Raw genomic sequence first — 19,006 nt, forward strand, 5'->3', positions numbered from 1 at the left:
AAATCCCCGAGCTGACAAGGTACAAATCTGTCATTCTGCCCCTGAACAGGCAGTTAACCCACTGTTCCTAGGCCGTCATTGAAAATAAGAATTTGTTCTTAACTGACTTGCCTAGTTAAATAAAGGTTAAAAAAAATGTTTAAAGTGAAAACCCCATGTAGAAGATGGGTTTTATATAAACAAAGAGGGACTATACTTCACCTCCCTCCTTCCCCCAAACAGAGACCTGTATTCTGAGCTCCATGTAGCAGAGTTGCTGGCTCAGATCCTGAGTGCCGTGGACTACCTGCACGGCCGTCGGGTTGTCCACTTGGACCTCAAGTCAGACAACATGCTGGTGACGGACTGCAACATGCTGAAGATTGTAGACCTGGGCTCCGCTCAGTCCTTCATGCCCGGACAGACACTCAACATAGAGCATATTCAGGGACAAGAGAAAGGTACAGCAAGAGGATGACTTGGGACGATTACCAGGAAGGATGACGTGTTGAACAAAACTATATATTAACTGGCATGTACTTCTGGAAACGTTATTTAATGTAAAACTCTTATGAAGAATGTTCTCTCTATCATGTTTTGTCAGTTTACATTGTCCTTCCTAAAGCTCCGGAAATCCTTGACGGACAAGGAGTCGGACCTGAGACTGACATCTGGGCTATTGGGGTGTTAGCTTTTATAATGTAAGTATAGAAAGACACATGAGGATTCATTCATTTAGCAATAATTACACTTCTCTGAATGTTTAGAGCCCCGATTGCCCAGGATGCGTCAGTTTGATCCTATATACGAAACACTGAGTATACAAAACATTAAAAACACCTGTGCTTTACATGACATCGACCGACAAAGTGAATCCAGGTGAAAGCTATGATCTGTTATTGATGTCACTTGTTAAATCCACTTCAATCGGTGTAGATACATGGAAAGTGACAGGTTAAAGAAGGATTTTAAAGCCTTTACATAATTGAGGCATGTATTGTGTACAGTGGCTAGTGAAAGTATTCACCCCCTTGGCATTTTCCCTATTTTGTTGCCTTACAACCTGGAATAAAAATAGATTTTGGGGGGGTTGTATCTTTTGATTGACACAACATGCCTACTGCTTTGGAAATGCTAAATATTTTGTTTGTGAAACAAACAAGAAATAACACAAAAATACAAAACTATTCAACCCCCCAAAGTCAATACTTTGTAGAGCCACCTTTTGCAGCAATTACAGCTGCAAGTCTCTTGGGATATGTCTCTGAAAGCTTGGCACATCTAGCCACTGGGATTTTTGCCCATTCTTCAAGGCAAAACTGCTCCAGCTCCTTCAAGTTGGATGGGTTCTGCTGGTGTACAGCAATCATTAAGTCATACCACAGATTCTCAATTGGATTGAGGTCTGGGCTTTGACTAGGCCTTTCCAAGACATTTAAATGTTTCCCCTTAAACAACTTGAATGTTGCTTTAGCAGTATGCTTATGGTCATTGTCCTGCTGGAAGGTGAACCTTCATCCCAGTCTCAAATCTCTGGAAGACTGAAACTGGTTTCCCTCAAGAATTTCCCTTTATTTAGCACCATCCATCATTCCTTCAATTCTGACCAGTTTCCCAGTCCCTGACGATGACAAACATCCCCACAGTATGATGCTGCCACCACCATGCTTCACTGTGGGGATGGTGTTCTCTGGGTGATGGGGGGTGTTGGGTTTGCGCCAGACTTAGCGTTTTCCTTTGCCAAAAATCTCAATTTTAGTCTCATCTGAACAGAGTACCTTCTTCCATATGTTTAGGGAGTCTCCCGCATGCCTAACACCAAACGTGTTAGCTTATTTTCTTTAACCTCTAGCGTCGAGCAATCCCGTATCCGGGAGCATAATTATAGCCTCAAGCTCATTACCGTAACGCAACGTTAACTATTCATGAAAATCGCAAATGAAATGAAAGAAATATATTCACTCACAAGCTTAGCCTTTTGTTAACAACACTATCATCTCAGATTTTCAAAATATGCTTTTCAACCATAGCTACACAAGCATTTGTGTAAGAGTATTGATAGCTAGCATAGCATTAAGCCTAGCATTCAGCAGGCAACATTTTCACAAAAACAAGAAAACCATTCAAATAAAATAATTTACCTTTGAAGAACTTCTGATTTTTTCAATGAGGAGACTCTCAGTTAGATAGCAAATGTTCAGTTTTTCCAAAAAGATTACTTGTGTAGGAGAAATCGCTCCGTTTTGTTCATCACGTTTGGCTAAGAAAAAATCTGAAAATGCAGTCTCTACAACGCCAAACTTTTTACCAAATTAACTCCATAATATCGACAGAAACATGGCAAACGTTGTTTAGAATCAATCCTCAAGATGTTTTTCACATATTTATTCGATGATAAATCATTCGTGGCAGCTGTGTTTCTCCTCGAAGCAAACAAAAAATACACGCAGCTGGAGATTACGCAATAATTGCAACGGAGGACACCAAGCGGCCACCTGGTAGATGTAGTCTCTTAAGGTCAATCTTCCAATGATTTGCCTACAAATACGTCACAATGCTGTCGACACCTTGGGGAAATGACAGAAAGTCTAAAGTCATTCGTGACCAATACACAGCCATTTAAGGAGACATTGGAACACAGCACATTCAAAATCTGGGGCACTTCCTGTATGACATTTCATCTTGGTTTCGCCTGTAGCATTAGTTCTGTGGCACTCACAGACAATATCTTTGCCGTTTTGGAAACGTCAGAGTGTTTTCTTTCCAAAGCTGTCAATTATATGCATAGTCGAGCATCTTTTCGTGACAAAATATCTTGTTTAAAACGGGAACGTTTTTTTATCCATAAATTAAAAGAGCGCCCCCTATATCCAAGAAGTTAAGCGATGGCTTTTTTTCTGGCCAGTCTTCCGTAAAGCCCAGCTCTGTGGAGTGTACGGCTTAAAGTGGTTCTATGGACAGATACTCCAATCTCTGCTGTGGAGCTTTGCAGCTCCTTCAGGGTTATCTTTGGTCTCTTTGTTGCCTCTGATTAATGCCTTCCTTGTCTGGTCCGTGAGTTTTGGTGGGCGGCCCTCTCTTGGCAGATTTGTTGTGGTGCCATATTCTTTCCATTGTTTTTATAATGGATTTAATGGTGCTCTGGGGGATGTTCCAAAATTTTGTATATTCTTTTATAACCCAACCCTGATCTGTACTTCTCCACAACTTTGTCCCTGACCAGTTTGTAGAGCTCCTTGGTCTTCATGGTGCCGCTTGCTTGGTGGTGCCTCTTGCTTAGTGGTGTTGCTGACTCTGGGGCCTTTTCAGAACAGGTGTATATATACTGAGATCATGGGACACTTAGATTGCACACAGGTGGACTTTATTTACTAATTATGTGACTTCTGAAGGTAGTTGGTTTCAGCAGATCTTATTTAGGGGTTTCATAGTAAAGGGGGTGAATACATATGCACGCACAATTATTATTATTATTTTTTTTTTACATTTCACTTCACCAATTTGGACTATTTTGTGTATGTTCATTATGTGAAATCCAAATAAAATTCCATTTAAATTACAGGTTGTAATGCAACATAATAGGAAGGGGGATGAATACTTTTGCAAGGTACTGTATGTGTGCCATTCAGATGGTGAAGGGGGTATGATAGTAGGTGCCAGGAGCACTGGTTTGTGTCAATATTAGGAAGGTGTTCCTAATGTTTTGTATACTCAGTGTAGAGTAATACTGCCATGTATTCCTCTTTTTGTCCTCTGATGTATCTAACCATCTAGGTTGAGTGCAGATAGCCCGTTCCACTCAGACCTCAACTGGGAGAGGGACAGAAACATCCGGAAGGGGAAGATCCAGTTTGGCCGATGCTACCCTGGCCTGTCAGAGGCAGCAATCACCTTCATGAAGAACACACTGAGCAACAAGGCCTGGTGAGTCCATTGGCCACATCTTAGCCAACCTGGTTCTATACTTATTATTTGAGATAGCCAAGGTACACCCAAAGTTGTTTCATTGAGGGGTAATTGATTGGTAGTGTTAACGTTACAACAACCAGAACCAACCATTTCTGAATTTTTCCGATGTGTTTCCTCAGGGCCAGACCCTCAGCGGCTGAGTGCCTCCAGATCCCGTGGGTACGGGGTGAGCGGGCCACCTCCAAACACAGAGACTCCATCTTGTGTTTCTCCACCGACAAGCTGCAGGCCTTCCTCAAGGAGAGACAGGTGAAACGAGACCAGGTCCGCACCAAGCTGCAAGGCCCGTTCTTCCATTGATCTGCTCTTCCAGTAGACTGTTATGAAATACATGAACTGGACTTGGATGCCTCTTCATAGCCCAGATCCTGGTCACAAATATGTGATGTCTTACAAATGTTAACCTAAAATGGAAACTGGTCAAATGTGTATGTATTAATGGCTGTCTAAAGTTAAGTGTTTGTCTGAATGAGTTTGGCTTTGGTTGAATTACAGCGTCATAATATCAGGGAAATGTTCAGTTAGATGCTTTATGCAAATACAGTTGCACGAGTTTGAAAACGTGAAAACATTGTTCCTTTGAGTTTGCGGCATTGGACATGACAAAAGTTAATATTTCATGAGCTAGATTTGTAGATTTTGTGATTTATTAGCCAAAGCGACAGATAAGAGGGTTCATGTGCCCAAAGCATAGCAAGGGCCCCTATCAGCATAAAGCTTTGTCTCACAGAGAGAGGAACGTTGAAATCCCTATCGGTAGATACATATAGACAGATATTTAAATATACACTGTATAGATATTTAGGAGTGAAATATTTACACGATTGCAATGTTTTACATGTTTTCAATTGTCTTGTTACATTGTATAAATGGAGAATAAGATCATGAGTAAGCATTTTTGATGATCGTTTGATTTCATTGAGTATTCCTGTACCTTGTGACAGGTGATGTATGCACTGAAAAACAAATGAAACAGTATGAGTGTTAAGTACTTTTTATTTGTCTAGCTCCGTTGCATACAAAAGCATACACTACAAGACACACACATTTTCTTTTCTGCAGATGGATGGCTACAGTAATTGACCAGCGAGTTAAACTGACAACCTCCGGTCTGACCTTTGACCCATGAAAGCTGTGTGTTGAGTGCTTTGGTCCTTACCCAGTCAGTTACATATTCATCCACAAATACTGTTCAATTAGTATAACACCCCACCATACACATCCTTACATTTGGTGTAACATCATTCAGACTACACTATCATTGCTTAAAACCAAGAGAGAAAAATGAGACTACAGAACACAGAATGGTGTTTTTACTATTTGACCAATAAGAATATAATTAGATTAAGATGAAGACATAGCAGTGTTTACCTCAAAGCTAGTCCGCTAATATGACATTTCACAGCTAAGACACTGTTTTATGCACAACTTTTATTTTACTACTTCTCGGGTTGTTTGTCCATCATACTGTATGCGGGATGGTCATCGCACAAGTCAAAGGCATTCATCACAAATGTCAAGTCAGGGGCATGTTAAGTATATTGTCAAACATTTAGATTATAATGTCTTTGGCAGTGGTTTCTATTTGTCTACATGGCTCAAGCCCAGTTGGCAGTAAGGTATGAAGTAGACATTAACTTTTGACTATACTCTATACGTACCTTTCAAATGTCCCTTTGTCTTACTCAAAATTACTCATAAATGACAGACTGAATGAATGTGGAAAACAACCTAAGAGTTTTAGACCATCTTCTTGAATCTTAGGTGCATACAGTAGTACGCGTTTCTGCGGATATCCCCACAGTCGTCATATGGCAACCTTCAGAACGTTCCCTTTTGTGGCTAAATCGAAATTAGCTGGTGTCAAATGTTGGTTTATGTATCGCCTGTAAGGGACCAGGCAAGAGGAAGACTGGGACGCTCTTACTGTAGTTCCTTACGACTTGATGCCCTCCTGAACTCTCATTATTTCCTGTTGAGGGAGTAGAAAGTGCTCAACATTTGGGTTGAAGCTCTTAACATGGTAATACAAAGGTGAAATTACAAAGTATATTAGTTACATACTGGAACAAGGACTTGTAATAACATAAAGTAGATGAGTAATTAAACATGAGAATTAACTTTCAGCGAGGGGATCTAATTACAGAGTCATATTTCAAATTGTGTAATAACCAATAAACACTTTAAATGAAATTAAAATTGCAGGTTTTGCCTTGAACATGTCTGACATGTCCCATTGAGAAAGACATGATACTATATATAGTTATAGAACATATTATATACAAACACTTCTCCAACATGGAATGCATGTATCTAGTCAATACCTCCTGTATCTACCATCTGCCATCTTCATTTAAGACTCACCTCCTTAAGAACACTTTGCAACTTCTCATAGGACTCATCCAAGTCATCGTTGACAATGACAATGTCAAACAATCCAGGCTCATTGCCTATAACAGAAGAGTGAAGAAACAAAAATGAAAACTCATTGTCGACAGGCATGCAATGGACTGTCCTTAGTTCAAGTCACATCCCTCAAACATTTGTAGCTTTAAAACCAGTTTACATAGGACAGTATGGTGAACTACACTCCTCCTTGTTTACATAGGACAGTATGGTGAACTACACTCCTCCTTGTTTACATAGGACAGTATGGTGAACCTACACCTCCTTGTTTACATAGGACAGTATGGTGAACCTACACTCCCATCATAGGACAGTATGGTGAACCTCACTCCATGTTTACAGTATGGTGAACCTACACTCCTCCCATGTTTACATGGACAGTGAACCTACACTCCTCCATGTTTACATAGGAACAGTTTACAATATGGTGAACCTACACTCCTCCATGTTTACATAGGACAGTATGGTGAACCTACACTCCTCCATGTTTACATAGGACAGTATGGTGAACCTACACTCCTGTTTACATAGGACAGAATGGTGAACACTCCTCCATGTTTACATAGGACAGTATGGTGAACCTACACTCCTCCATGTTTACATAGGACAGTCCTCCATGTTTACATAGGACAGTATGGTGAACCTACACTCCTCCACTCCTCCATGTTTACATAGGACAGAATGGTGAACCTACACTCCTCCATGTTTACATAGGACAGTATGGTGAACCTACACTCCTCCATGTTTACATAGGACAGTATGGTGAACCTACACTCCTCCATGTTTACATAGGACAGTATGGTGAACCTACACTCCTCCACTCCTCCATGTTTACATAGGACAGTATGGTGAACCTACACTCCTCCACTCCTCCATGTTTACATAGGACAGAATGGTGAACCTACACTCCTCCATGTTTACATAGGACAGTATGGTGAACCTACACTCCTCCATGTTTACATAGGACAGTATGGTGAACCTACACTCCTCCATGTTTACATAGGACAGTATGGTGAACCTACACTCCTCCATGTTTACATAGGACAGTATGGTGAACCTACACTCCTCCATGTTTACATAGGACAGTATGGTGAACCTACACTCCTCCATGTTTACATAGGACAGTTTACATATGGTGAACCTACACTCCTCCTCCATGTTTACATAGGACAGTGAACCTACACTCCTCCATGTTTACATAGGACCATGTTTACATAGGACAGAATGGTGAACCTACACTCCTCCATGTTTACATAGGACAGTATGGTGAACCTACACTCCTCCATGTTTACATAGGACAGTATGGTGAACTACACTCCTCCATGTTTACATAGGACAGTATGGTGAACCTACACTCCTCCATGTCAATCCGTGCTGCCTCCAGGCGGCTCTGGAGTTTTTCCTCCGTCTCCGTCGCTCTACCCCTCAGACGCTCTTCCTGTACACATTAATGTTCCCCAAGCATTTTCAGTTTATACATTTCAAGAACAAACTTTTCATGTGGCCATCTGAGGTCTAGCAAGCATGCAAAAAGTTCAACTGCATAGTAGAAGAATGGTAGGCAACTAGATTCAGCCGCAGGCTGCTTTTTTTCTGAGCAAATGGTCATTTATCATAGTAGAAGAATGGTAGGCAACTAGATTCAGCCGCAGGCTGCTTTTTTTCTGAGCAAATGGTCATTTATCCGGAACATAATAATAAATATACACTACTGTTCAAAAGTTTGGGGACACTTAGAAATGTCCTTGTTTTTGAAACAAAATTACATGTTTTTTCCATTAAAATAACAGCAAATTGATCAGAAATACACTGTAGACATTGTTAATGTTGTAAATGACTATTGTAGCTGGAAACGGCTGATTTTTTCATGGAATATTTACATAGGCGTACAGAGGCCCATTATCCGCAACCATCACCCCTGTGTTCCAACGGCACGTTGTGTTAGCTAATCCAAGTTTATCATTTTAAAAGGCTAAATGATCATTAGAAAACCCTTTAGCAATTATGTTACCACAGCTGAAAACTGTTGTGCTTATCAAAGAAGCAGTAAAACTGGCCTTTTTTTTAGACTAGTTGAGTATCTGGAGCATCAGTATTTGTGGGTTCGAATTACAGGCTCAAAATGGCCAGAAACAAAGTACTTTCTTCTGAAACTCATCAGTCTATTCTTGTTCTGAGAAATTAAGGCTATTCCATGCAAGAAATTGCCAAGAAAGTGAAGATCTCGTACAATGTTGTGTACTACTCCCTTCTCAGAACAGCACAACCTGGCCCTAACCAGAATAGAAAGAGGAGTGGGAGGCCCAGGTGCACAACTGAGCAAGAGGACAAGTACATTAGAGTGTCTAGTTTGAGAAACAGATGCCTCAAGTCCTCAACTGGCAGCTTCATTAAATAGTACCCGCAAAACACCAGTCAACATCAACAGTGAAGAGGCGACCACAGGATGCTGGCCTTCTAGGCAGAGTTCCAAAGTAAAAGCCATATCTCAGACTGGCCAATAAAAGGAAAAGATTAAGATGGGCAAAAGAACAGACACACTGGCCAGCATCCCGGAGTCGCCTCTTCACTGTTGACGTTGAGACTGGTCTTTATGGGTCCTCAGGGCAAATTTGTTCAACATGAGGAAAGACACCCACAAATACAGTTTCAGGTCAAACGGGGAGGCGGATATCAGGATTGAAGTAAGACTTCTTACAACAGCAATACCGATAAGCCAAAGTTACTCATGGCCTCTAGTTTCTGTGTGGCAAATTATCAAAAAAGTGGCTATGCTGTGAACCCCTAATAATTTGTACACTACAAATGGGTCACAAATAATCTCAAATGTATTATGTATTTCACAATAACATAATTTAATACCTTAATTACATTGAGACACAATCACATATGTCTTTCAATTTATCCATGGGTATAGTTGGGAACAGATTTTATAAATTAAAATAATTCGCTGAATTTCTGGTGATTTTACAGTCTCCTTTGTCCAACAACAGATTTCTTCTATTTGTTTGCTTAAAACTTTGGGGGCCAAATAATAATAATTGCGAGCCGAATTTGTCACCTGTTGTTGGAACCTTGCAGTAGAAGAACGCTGTGCAATGTATGGTTGTGGACTCTTACCAGGACCTCAATGGAGGGGGGCTGAATTGAAACATAGATGGGGTCCAGGTCAGTTTCCTTGATGTGTCTCACTCCCGCAATATCCACATCCAAAATACAAATGAGGCCCTTGGCCCTCACGTCCTGTACAGCACACTTACTGTGGAGAAAACAAACACAGCTTTGTTTAATTGCATCTACGATTCCGCTGAACAAACTATAAAATTACACCACTGATCATCACCGATTCATACATAGGGGCGGCAGGTAGCCGAGTGGTTAGTGTGTTGGTCCAGTAACTGAAAGGTTGCTAGATCGAATCCCCGAGCTGACAAGGTAAAAAAAAAAAAAGCTGTCGTTCTGCCCTTGAACAATGCAGTTAAACCACTGTTCCTAGGCTGTCATTGTAAATAAGAATTCGTTCTTAACTAACTTGCCTAGTGTAATAAAGTTTTTTTTAAATACTCTAAGACATTTTGGTGCAAACCAAAAGTTCAGAAAATGTACTCTACCTTGTTCCATACAGGTTGCCAGAAAACTCATTAGTCTCAATGAATTCTCCCGTGTCAATATCCTCCTGCATAGCCTCCCTGTTTGTGAAGTGGTAATCTTGAAACAGACAGGAGAGAAGAAGAAACAGTTAGTAATCAGTCATGCAGGATGGAGTTCTTATAAATTAATGAAGGGTAAACTCACAGGGTACAATAGATGTATAATTATTAGTATTCAGGCACTAAAAAGGGTGATATAGATAAAAATGCAAGGATAAGTATGGGTAGATAGACATTTTTATTCACATCATTACAAGCAATTAGGGAAATTGACATTCACATCACTAGAAGCAAATCACACAATGAATGACCCCCAAGTACAAAATGTGGAAGGTGATTAGAAACGGGCAAAAAAGACACGCTGTCTGGATGCAAGAGGAATAGTATATATACACAGTACAGTATATAACAGTTCAGTAGGAGACAGGGTGTACAGGGCACATCAAACTAACACATTACTGTCCCCTACCATTGTGATGATTTTATTCCTCTACAACATCACAGTCACAGTGGATCTAACACATTGGGGGGAACCATGTAGGGAACACAGGACAAACTTGTCACAATCACTTCAACAGGGACAACAATGCTCATAATGAACCTACAGCTACTCATATCAACACATGCACATTAGCATTGCAACATAACAGGTGTGTTCAGATTGAGAAGGAATCCCAGCACATTCAAATACAGTATATCCTGGTAAAATAGATGTCTCACTGGGAAAAGAGGACTGTGATAGATGTAAATAAAGGTACTCTCTATGAAGAGAGCATTTCATGCTTTCTAATGGTAAAATTATTATATATTAAAAAAAATCTAACTAATAGACAATCACATTAGACTGAATCCAGCAAAGCTCATAGTCCTGGTAGTGCAGTTACTGCGTTATTTAAAAAAATCTAAATATATAAAACTAGAGCTCAACTGAAGACATCAAGCCTCAACTCTCTCCATTATCCATATTCTTGGGGGGAAATAGAATACATCAAACAGCTATCTTCCTCAAAAACTGTTATTGCTTAAGTCGTAGGAAATCACATAGATGTATTGATCAAATTAATAGAATAGTCGTGAGGATATCTGCCTTGACAACGGGACCAGATTGTGCTAGCAGCTATGATCCATACTTTCAATTAATATTACTGAACTGGAGTATATGAAATATCAAACAAAATGCTTTACTATGAAGCCTATCAATCTCAACAGAATGTTGTGATGCTAATGGTGGGTACATACAGTAACAGACATTTTATGGATGTGACAACTTTTGGGGGAGGGGTGGGGATCCACTGAGGAATCACAGGGGGCTATTTTCAAAAGCTTTTTACCACAAAGTGCAAACTGGCATAACTAGTATGCACTTGGTATTGTTTAGTTTGGTCACTCTATACTGTGAAGATGAAAGTAACCCCCATCAATATCTCTTCACAATGTTTTTATGAATGGCATTTAGACTTGGTTGGATAGAACACAAAATTAAGAGGAGATAGCTACACCTGCAGATGAAACAGACGATAGGACGTCTGCTAGGGGCAGTAATGTAGCCCCCAGAAGCATAGGTAGACAGAACAGGCCTACGGAGAAAACAAAAAAAAGGCACAACAAATAATGTTTATTGCTGTATCTTATAGGGGGATCATTTGGAGAGCCACTGGTGCAGTTCACTTGAGCATGGGAGCTTCAGTGTCAGTCGGAATGGAGTAGGCTGGGTTATGTAGGTGAAGAGGTGGTGTGAAGGTTGTGTACAAAAGAGGGCAACAAGGTAGTGATGGAGTTCTGTAGGTACAGAAAAGCTGTAAGTTACAGGTTTTATATAGTTGAAGTCGGAAGTTTACATACACCTTAGCCAAATACGTTTAAACTCAGTTTTTCACAATTCCTGACACTTAATCCAAGTACAAATTCCCTGTCTTAGGTCAGTTAGGATCACCACTATTTTAAGAATGTTAAATGTCAGAATAATAGAAGAGATAATAATTTATTTCAGCTTGTATTTCTTTCATCACATTCCCAGTGGGTCAGAAGTTTACATACTGTAATGACCTGACTAGATCATAAATGAACAATTGTCCAGACAGAGGCTTGAGTTTGCGAATTGACGGTTTATTAAACCAACTTTACACAGGCTACTGTTTGGGCCGTAGCACACGCCAAAAAGATGACAGATAACCCACAAGCCAATCGTGACCTTCTCTTGTGAAGCCCAGACGTAAGAGAGAGAACAAAAGCTGAACCTGGTCTTAACTTCCAATGCTCCACCCCCCTGCCCAACCCCCCTCCACGCCACTCCGCCAACCACCAGGATGCCCGGCATCAGAACACTCCAGGCATTCCCGTGATTGGCAGATAGCAGGTTGATTGACATGTCGGACCCCGCGAACACCGGGTACTGGTCAGTACAACACAACCACCTCCTAGCCTAACACATAACACACAGCTGTCTGTGCGGGTCGCTACACAGCCCCCCCACCACAAAGTCCCTCGTCCCCGAGGGAACAAACAAAGTCTCTGAAGCGACCCGGAGGTCTCCTTTGCCTGCGTGACCGTGATGGTCGCAGAGTGCCCCTCTGGGAACCAGGGGATGAAGGCAGGGATATGGGGGACAAGGAAGCGGGAACGGGTAATACAGTCCGTGGCTCTGGGGAACCACGCGGTGACACAGGGGGGAGACAGGGGGAGTGGGCTGTCTGGAGCCTTTTCTGCGAAACCTGAGGGTGGGTGCCTGGAGAATGTCATTGCCAGAGAGGGGAATTGTGGGGGTTCCTGGGGTTTGGGGAGAAGAGGCCCCTCTGTATGGGGCTAACCTGTCCCGGTGCAGTGCCACCTTTCTCCCCCTGGGAGGAAGCTGCACCAGTACACAACCTCCCCTACCCTCTCCAGGACACTGCAGGGTCCCACCCAGTGACTGTCCAACTTGGGGCATCTGCCTTTTTTTCTTAGGGGCTGTAGACCCAGACCAGCTCCCCAGCCACAAAGTGCCTTCCCGGGTGTGCACGTCATAGTTCCTTTTCTGCCTCACACCTGCATTCACCAGCTGCTCTCTGGCGAAGGTGTGGGCTGTCTCCAGGCGGTCCTGGAGTCTCCGGGCATACTCCGGCCCCGGAGGAACATGAGGGCTATCCAGGGGCCGACCAAACGCCATCTCCACAGGGGTGCGGATCTCTCTCCCCAGCATGAGGAGGGCAGGCGTGCAGGAGGTGGAGTCTTGGACGGCGGAGCGGCATGCCATGAGGACCATAGGCAGGTGCTTGTCCCAGTCACGCTGGTGTTTGGAAGAGACGATGGCCAGCTGCTGTCCAAGCGTTTTGTTGAAGCGCTCCACAAGGCCATCACTTTGAGGATGGAGAGGAGTAGTGCGGGTCTTGTGCATACCCAGCCTCTCACACATGGTGGCGAACACACGGGACTCAAAGTTTCTGCCTTGGTCGCTGTGGATGGACTCTGCAGCTCCAAACCTGCTGAACATCCCCGCTGTCAGGGCATCGACGATGGTTTCTGCCTCCTGGTCAGGCAGAGCATAGGCCTCGGGCCATTTTGTGAAATAGTCCATGGCCGTGAGCACCCAGCGGTTTCCACTGTCTGTGGTGGGGAACGGCCCAACTACATCCACTCCCACCCTCTCCATGGGAGCCCCCACTGGGAACTGTTGGAGCTGAGCATGAGAGCGGCCTTGGGGGCCCTTTCTCGCTGTGCAGTTGTCACAGCGGCGACAAAAGTCCTCCACATCCCTCTTGTGCTGCCCCCAGTAGAAGCCCTGACGGAGACGGCGCAGTGTTTTTGTGACCCCAAAGTGTCCAGTCCCCACCCCCATGAGTACTCTGGAGCACAGCCTCCCGCAATGCTTTTGGGACCACCACCTGCCACCTCTCCTCTCCCGTAGCTGACTCCTTCCATGCCCGCTGTAGCACGCCATCAGCCAGCCGCAGTCTCTCAAACTTCGACCACAACCCTTTGGTCGCGAGTGAGAGCGCTGTCACCTCTTCCCATGGTGGCCTCACCTGCGCCTCTACCCACTGTAGCACTGGCTGTAGGTCTGTGTCCCGTCCCTGCTGCTGCCGCCATTCAGCCACGTCGACAGTCTGCAGCTCACAGCAGACAGGCCCGCTCGCCTGACACACTGTGGCACAGACACCCTCCTCTGCCCGCAGCTCTCTCTCCCGTCCCTCTCTCCGTTCACAGTGGCGGCAGCCGTCTGCAGTACAGGGCCGACGGGACATGGCGTCGGGCGTTGGAGTGGCGTGCCCCTGCCCTGTGCACCACCGTGAAGTCATACGGCTGAAGCTCCTCCAACCAGCGTGCCACCTGCCCCTCTGGCTCTCTGAAAGACATGAGCCACTGGAGAGCAGAGTGGTCAGTCCTTACAGTAAAGGGCAGACCACCCAGGTAGTACTTGAAGTGTTTGACGGAAGCCACAACAGCCAAGAGCTCCCGCCGGGTGACACAGTAGCGGCGCTCATGTTTGTCAAATGTTTTGCTGAAGTACGCCACCACTCTCTCCCCTCTGGCCCCACCTGGGCCAGCACCCCACCCATGCCCACATTGCTCGCGTCTGTGTCCAGGATAAAGGACAAGGTGAGGTCAGGGGGCGAGCACGGGGCCTCGATCAGTGCACGTTTGAGGGTGTTGAACGCCTCCTCACACTCCACTGTCCAAGTGAAAGCCTTGTCCTTCGGCAGCAGGCGGTTCAGTGGAGCAGCAACGCTTGAGAAGCCCCGTACAAACCTCCTGTAGTACGAGGCCAGGCCCAGGAAGCTCTTCAGCTGACGCTGGTCGGTGGGGGTGGGCCAGTCTCTGACAGCCCCTACCTTGTCCTCCATGGTGCTGATCCCCTCCTTCCCCACTCGGTGGCCCAAGAAGGACACCTCTCTCCTCATGAAGTGGCACTTCTCGGGTGGAGCTTCAGACCTGCGGCAGCCACCCTCTCCAGCACACGCCGTAGCGCCCCCAGGGCTGACTGGAAGGAGCTGCCATGGGCCAGGATGTCATCGAGGTATACCAGACACTGCTGTCGGGGATGCCATCCAGCACCCTGTCCATCAAACGCTCAAAAGTAGCTGGAGCGTTGCACAGGCCAAAGCACAGGACCTTGAACTGCCAGTGTCCTCTGTTAGTGGAGAACGCAGTTTTGGCTCTGGCCTCTGGGGAGAGGGGCACCTGCCAGTAGCCACTGCGGAGGTCTAGTGAGGAGAACCAGGAGGACCCCCTAACCAGGTCCAGCGACTCATCGATACGTGGTATGGGGTATGAGTCCTTCCTGGTTACCTCATTCAGCCGCCTGTAGTCCGCACAGAACCTCAGGTGCCCCCCTTCTTCGGAACCATGACGACTGGCGCCGCCCAGGGGCTGTCTGAGGGCTCAATGAAGTCTGCCCGCTGCATCTCCAACACAGCCTTGTCTGCCGCCTCCTGGCGTGCCAGCGGGATACGGCGGGGACGCATCTTGATGGGTCGAGCATCACCTGTGTCGATCTCATGCTGCACCAGATGAGTCTAACCCACCTCTTCCTCACTCAACGCAAAGCTGTCTCTGAATTCAAACAGCAACTGCCACAACCGTTCCTGCTGCTCGGGGTCAAGACCAACACAGTTCCTCCCCCATATCTCCCTCACTGCAGACAGTGTCCTCTCCTCTCCCATCTGGGGTAGCTGGGCTGGGGGGTGCGGCCCGGGCTCACAGAGGGCTGTGTCATGGAGGTAGCTGGGGGAATGTAACACACCGCCGTAGGTGACAGGGGGACTGGGGAAAAGTCACACACAGCTGTGGAGGAGGGGGCGCAGCCATGAGTCTCTGCTGCTTTAATTGTTGGAGTAAAGGGTTTGTTGGGTTGAGTGAATGTGACATTAGGGGGGGCCATGGTGACTTCCGTCCCTCCCTGGAAGCTCAGTGTGCCCCTATTTAGGTCTAACTGGCAGCCTGTGCTCCTAAGAAAGTCCAACCCCAGGATACAAGGGTCCTGCACAGCCGCCACCCACACAGGATGACGCACAGTCCTGCCCCCTACTGTCAGAGTCATTATTCCCTTCCCTTTCATGGGTGCCAGCTCACCTGTGACTGTGCGGAGCTGCACAGTTGTAGGCTCACACTGAGTCCAAACTGGCACAATATCTGGCCTCACCAGGGTTACTGTGGACCCAGTGTCCACCAGGGCGGAGCAGGGCCCCCCCTCCACAGTGACAGGGACATGACAAAAGTCCCCAACACAGGTCCGGCCCACCACAACAACAGGCTCCATCCGCTTGCCCTCGTCTGCTTCTGGGGGAAGTGGAGCCTTGCTTCCCCGTCTGTGCCGTCTGTGCTCCTCCTGAAGTTGATGGTGGTTGGGATAGAAAGCCAGGGGTCCGCACTACCCGGTCTATGAAGACCCCGAGCCGTTTCTCTTAGCTCTGGGGGACATGGGGCAATCTCGGCGCAGATGGCCTGGCTGGCCACAACCCCAGCAGACCCTGGGACCAGGGCGTGTGTTTCGTTCCACCTGTAGCGACACAGCACGAATGAGTTTTGTCATTTCGGCCACCCAAGCAGGCTTTTCCGACTCCGGGCTGCTCTGCCCCCCAGCTCGCACAGAGGGTGTGTCTCCCTGTACCCCCACCAAAGCCCCAGCTGAAGCCCCAGCCCACACCAGCTCCCTCTCCAAAGCCATCTCCAAGGCTGTCTGCAATGACTCAGGATGAGCCAGCTGGGTCTGTATGCGCAGCGCCGTAGGAGAGAGCGCCTGTATGAACTGGTCCCGTGCTAGCTCGCTCTGCACGGAGGGGGGCATGTGAGCATATGCCCGCCGAGAGAGGCTCTCAATGTCATTAGCTAGCACCCGTAGAGGCTCTCCAGGCCGCCTGCGTCTATTACTCAGTTCGGAGCGCAGTAGCCCGGGCTGTACACACTGTCCATAGCGCCTCCTCAGTGCTCCCACTAAAGCACCATAATCATGCCTGTCCTCGGGGCTAATCAATATCAAACAGGCCAGAGCTTCATCCGTGAGGCATAAAGCCAACTGCAGTGCCCTTTCTTCATCCGACCACCCCCTAAAATGAGCTAACAGTTCAAACTGAGCATGAAAAGCTTCCCAATCCGCCTTACCGGAATACTTCGGGGTCTTAACAGATACGGACGCAGCCGGGAACTGGGCGCCGCCATGTTTGTTTACATCCTGGGCCCCAGATTCCTCGTCACGCCGCGTCGACGTCACCACTTTGGTCCGCCCACCAGAATCCGCGCGAAATACAGTCGACGAAGCACTCATGCCCGCTTCATCCGCCATCGCTCTAACGTCCTCCCTCAAGCGGCCTCTGCGCTCCGACGCCCTGGCGATCTCCTCAGACAGAACCCCCGACGTCCATTCACACGCACCTCCTTGGCCATAATCGTCCCCTACCTCCACCTTCACTTTCGGATTCCCTCGAAGCATTTTCAATCCCCGTTCTCACCTACGGTAGCTAGCCACATAAGTCAGCTAGCTAGCTGGCTAACTTGTATCAATGTTTTTACTTCTGACACCAATGTAATGACCTGACTAGATCATAAATGAACAATTGTCCAGACAGAGGCTTGAGTTTGCGAATTGACGGTTTATTAAACCAACTTTACACAGGCTACTGTTTGGGCCGTAGCACACGCCAAAAAGATGACAGATAACCCACAAGCCAATCATGACCTTCTCTTGTGAAGCCCAGACGTAAGAGAGAGAACAAAAGCTGAACCTGGTCTTAACTTCCAATGCTCCACCCCCCTGCCCAACCCCCCTCCACGCCACTCCGCCAACCACCAGGATGCCCGGCATCAGAACATTCCAGGCATTCCCGTGATTGGCAGATAGCAGGTTGATTGACATGTCGGACCCCGCGAACACCGGGTACTGGTCAGTACAACACAACCACCTCCTAGCCTAACACATAACACACAGCTGTCTGTGCGGGTCGCTACAATACATTCAATTAGTATTTGGTAGCATGGTCTTTAAATTGTTTAACTTGGGTCAAGCTTCTAGGGTAGCCTTCCACAAGCTTTCCACAATAAGTTGGGTGAATTTTGGCCCATTCCTCCTGACAGAGCTGGTGTAACTGAGTCAGGTTTGTAGGCCTCCTTGCTCGCAAACGCTTTTTCAGTTCTGCAATCTATGGGATTGAGGTCAGGGCTTTGTGATGGCCACTCCAATACCTTGACTTTGTTGTCCTTAAGCCATTTTGACACAACTTTGGAAGTATGCTTGGGACCATTGTCCATTTGGAAGACCCATTTCCGACCAAGCTTTAACTTCCTGACTGATGTCTTGAGATATTGCTTCAATATATCCACATACATTTCCACCCTCATGATGACATCTATTTTGTGAAGTGCACCAGTGCCTCCTGCAGCAAAGCACCCCACAACATGATTCTGCCCCGTGCTTCAAGGTTGGGATGTGTTCTTCGGCTTGCAAGCCTCCCACTTTTTCCTCCAAACATAACGATGGTCATTATGGCCAAACAGTTCTATTTTTGTTTCATCAGACCAGAGGACATGTCTCTAAAAAGTACGATCTTTGTCCCCATGTGCAGTTGCAAAACGTAGTCTGGCTTTTTAATGGCGGTTTTGGAGCAGTGGCTTCTTCCTTGCTGAGCGGCCTTTCAGGTTATGTCGATATAGGACTTGTTTCACTGTGGATATAGATACTTTTGTACCCGTTTCCTCCAGCATCTTCACAAGGTCCTTTGCTGTTGTTCTGGGATTGATTTGCACTTTTTGCACCAAACTACGTTCATCTCCAGGAGACAGAACACGTCTCCTTCCTGAGCGGTATGACGGCTGCGTGGTCCCATGGTGTTTATACTTGCGTACTATTGTTTGTACAGATGAACATGGTACCTTCAGGCATTTGGAAATTGCTCCCAAGGATGAACCAGACTTGTGGAGGTCTGAGGTTGTTCTGAGGTCTTGGCTGATTTTTTGATCTTTTGATTTCCCATGATGTCAAGCAAAGAGGCACTGAGTTTGAAGGTAGGCCCTGAAATACATCCTCAGGTACA

General features: G+C 46.0%; 1 protein-coding gene and 1 pseudogene across 1 annotated transcript in view; one reads left to right on the forward strand and one right to left on the reverse strand.

Moving 5' to 3' along the window:
• Nucleotides 1–4,830, forward strand: part of LOC115109757 (obscurin-like) — a 54,776-nt gene extending 49,946 nt beyond the window's left edge. Inside the window, exons 68-71 of the mRNA XM_065009577.1 lie at nucleotides 223–440; nucleotides 584–680; nucleotides 3,754–3,903; nucleotides 4,068–4,830. Of these exons, the coding sequence (XP_064865649.1) occupies nucleotides 223–440; nucleotides 584–680; nucleotides 3,754–3,903; nucleotides 4,068–4,248 (646 nt within the window). The 3' untranslated portion in view covers nucleotides 4,249–4,830. The remainder of the gene's footprint in view (nucleotides 1–222; nucleotides 441–583; nucleotides 681–3,753; nucleotides 3,904–4,067) is intronic.
• A 77-nt stretch (nucleotides 4,831–4,907) lies between these two features.
• Nucleotides 4,908–19,006, reverse strand: part of LOC115109057 (MAGUK p55 subfamily member 7-like) — a 31,326-nt pseudogene continuing 17,227 nt past the window's right edge.

The sequence above is a fragment of the Oncorhynchus nerka genome, linkage group LG25, assembly GCF_034236695.1.
Source record: "Oncorhynchus nerka isolate Pitt River linkage group LG25, Oner_Uvic_2.0, whole genome shotgun sequence".
Classification (NCBI taxonomy): Eukaryota; Metazoa; Chordata; class Actinopteri; order Salmoniformes; family Salmonidae; genus Oncorhynchus; species Oncorhynchus nerka.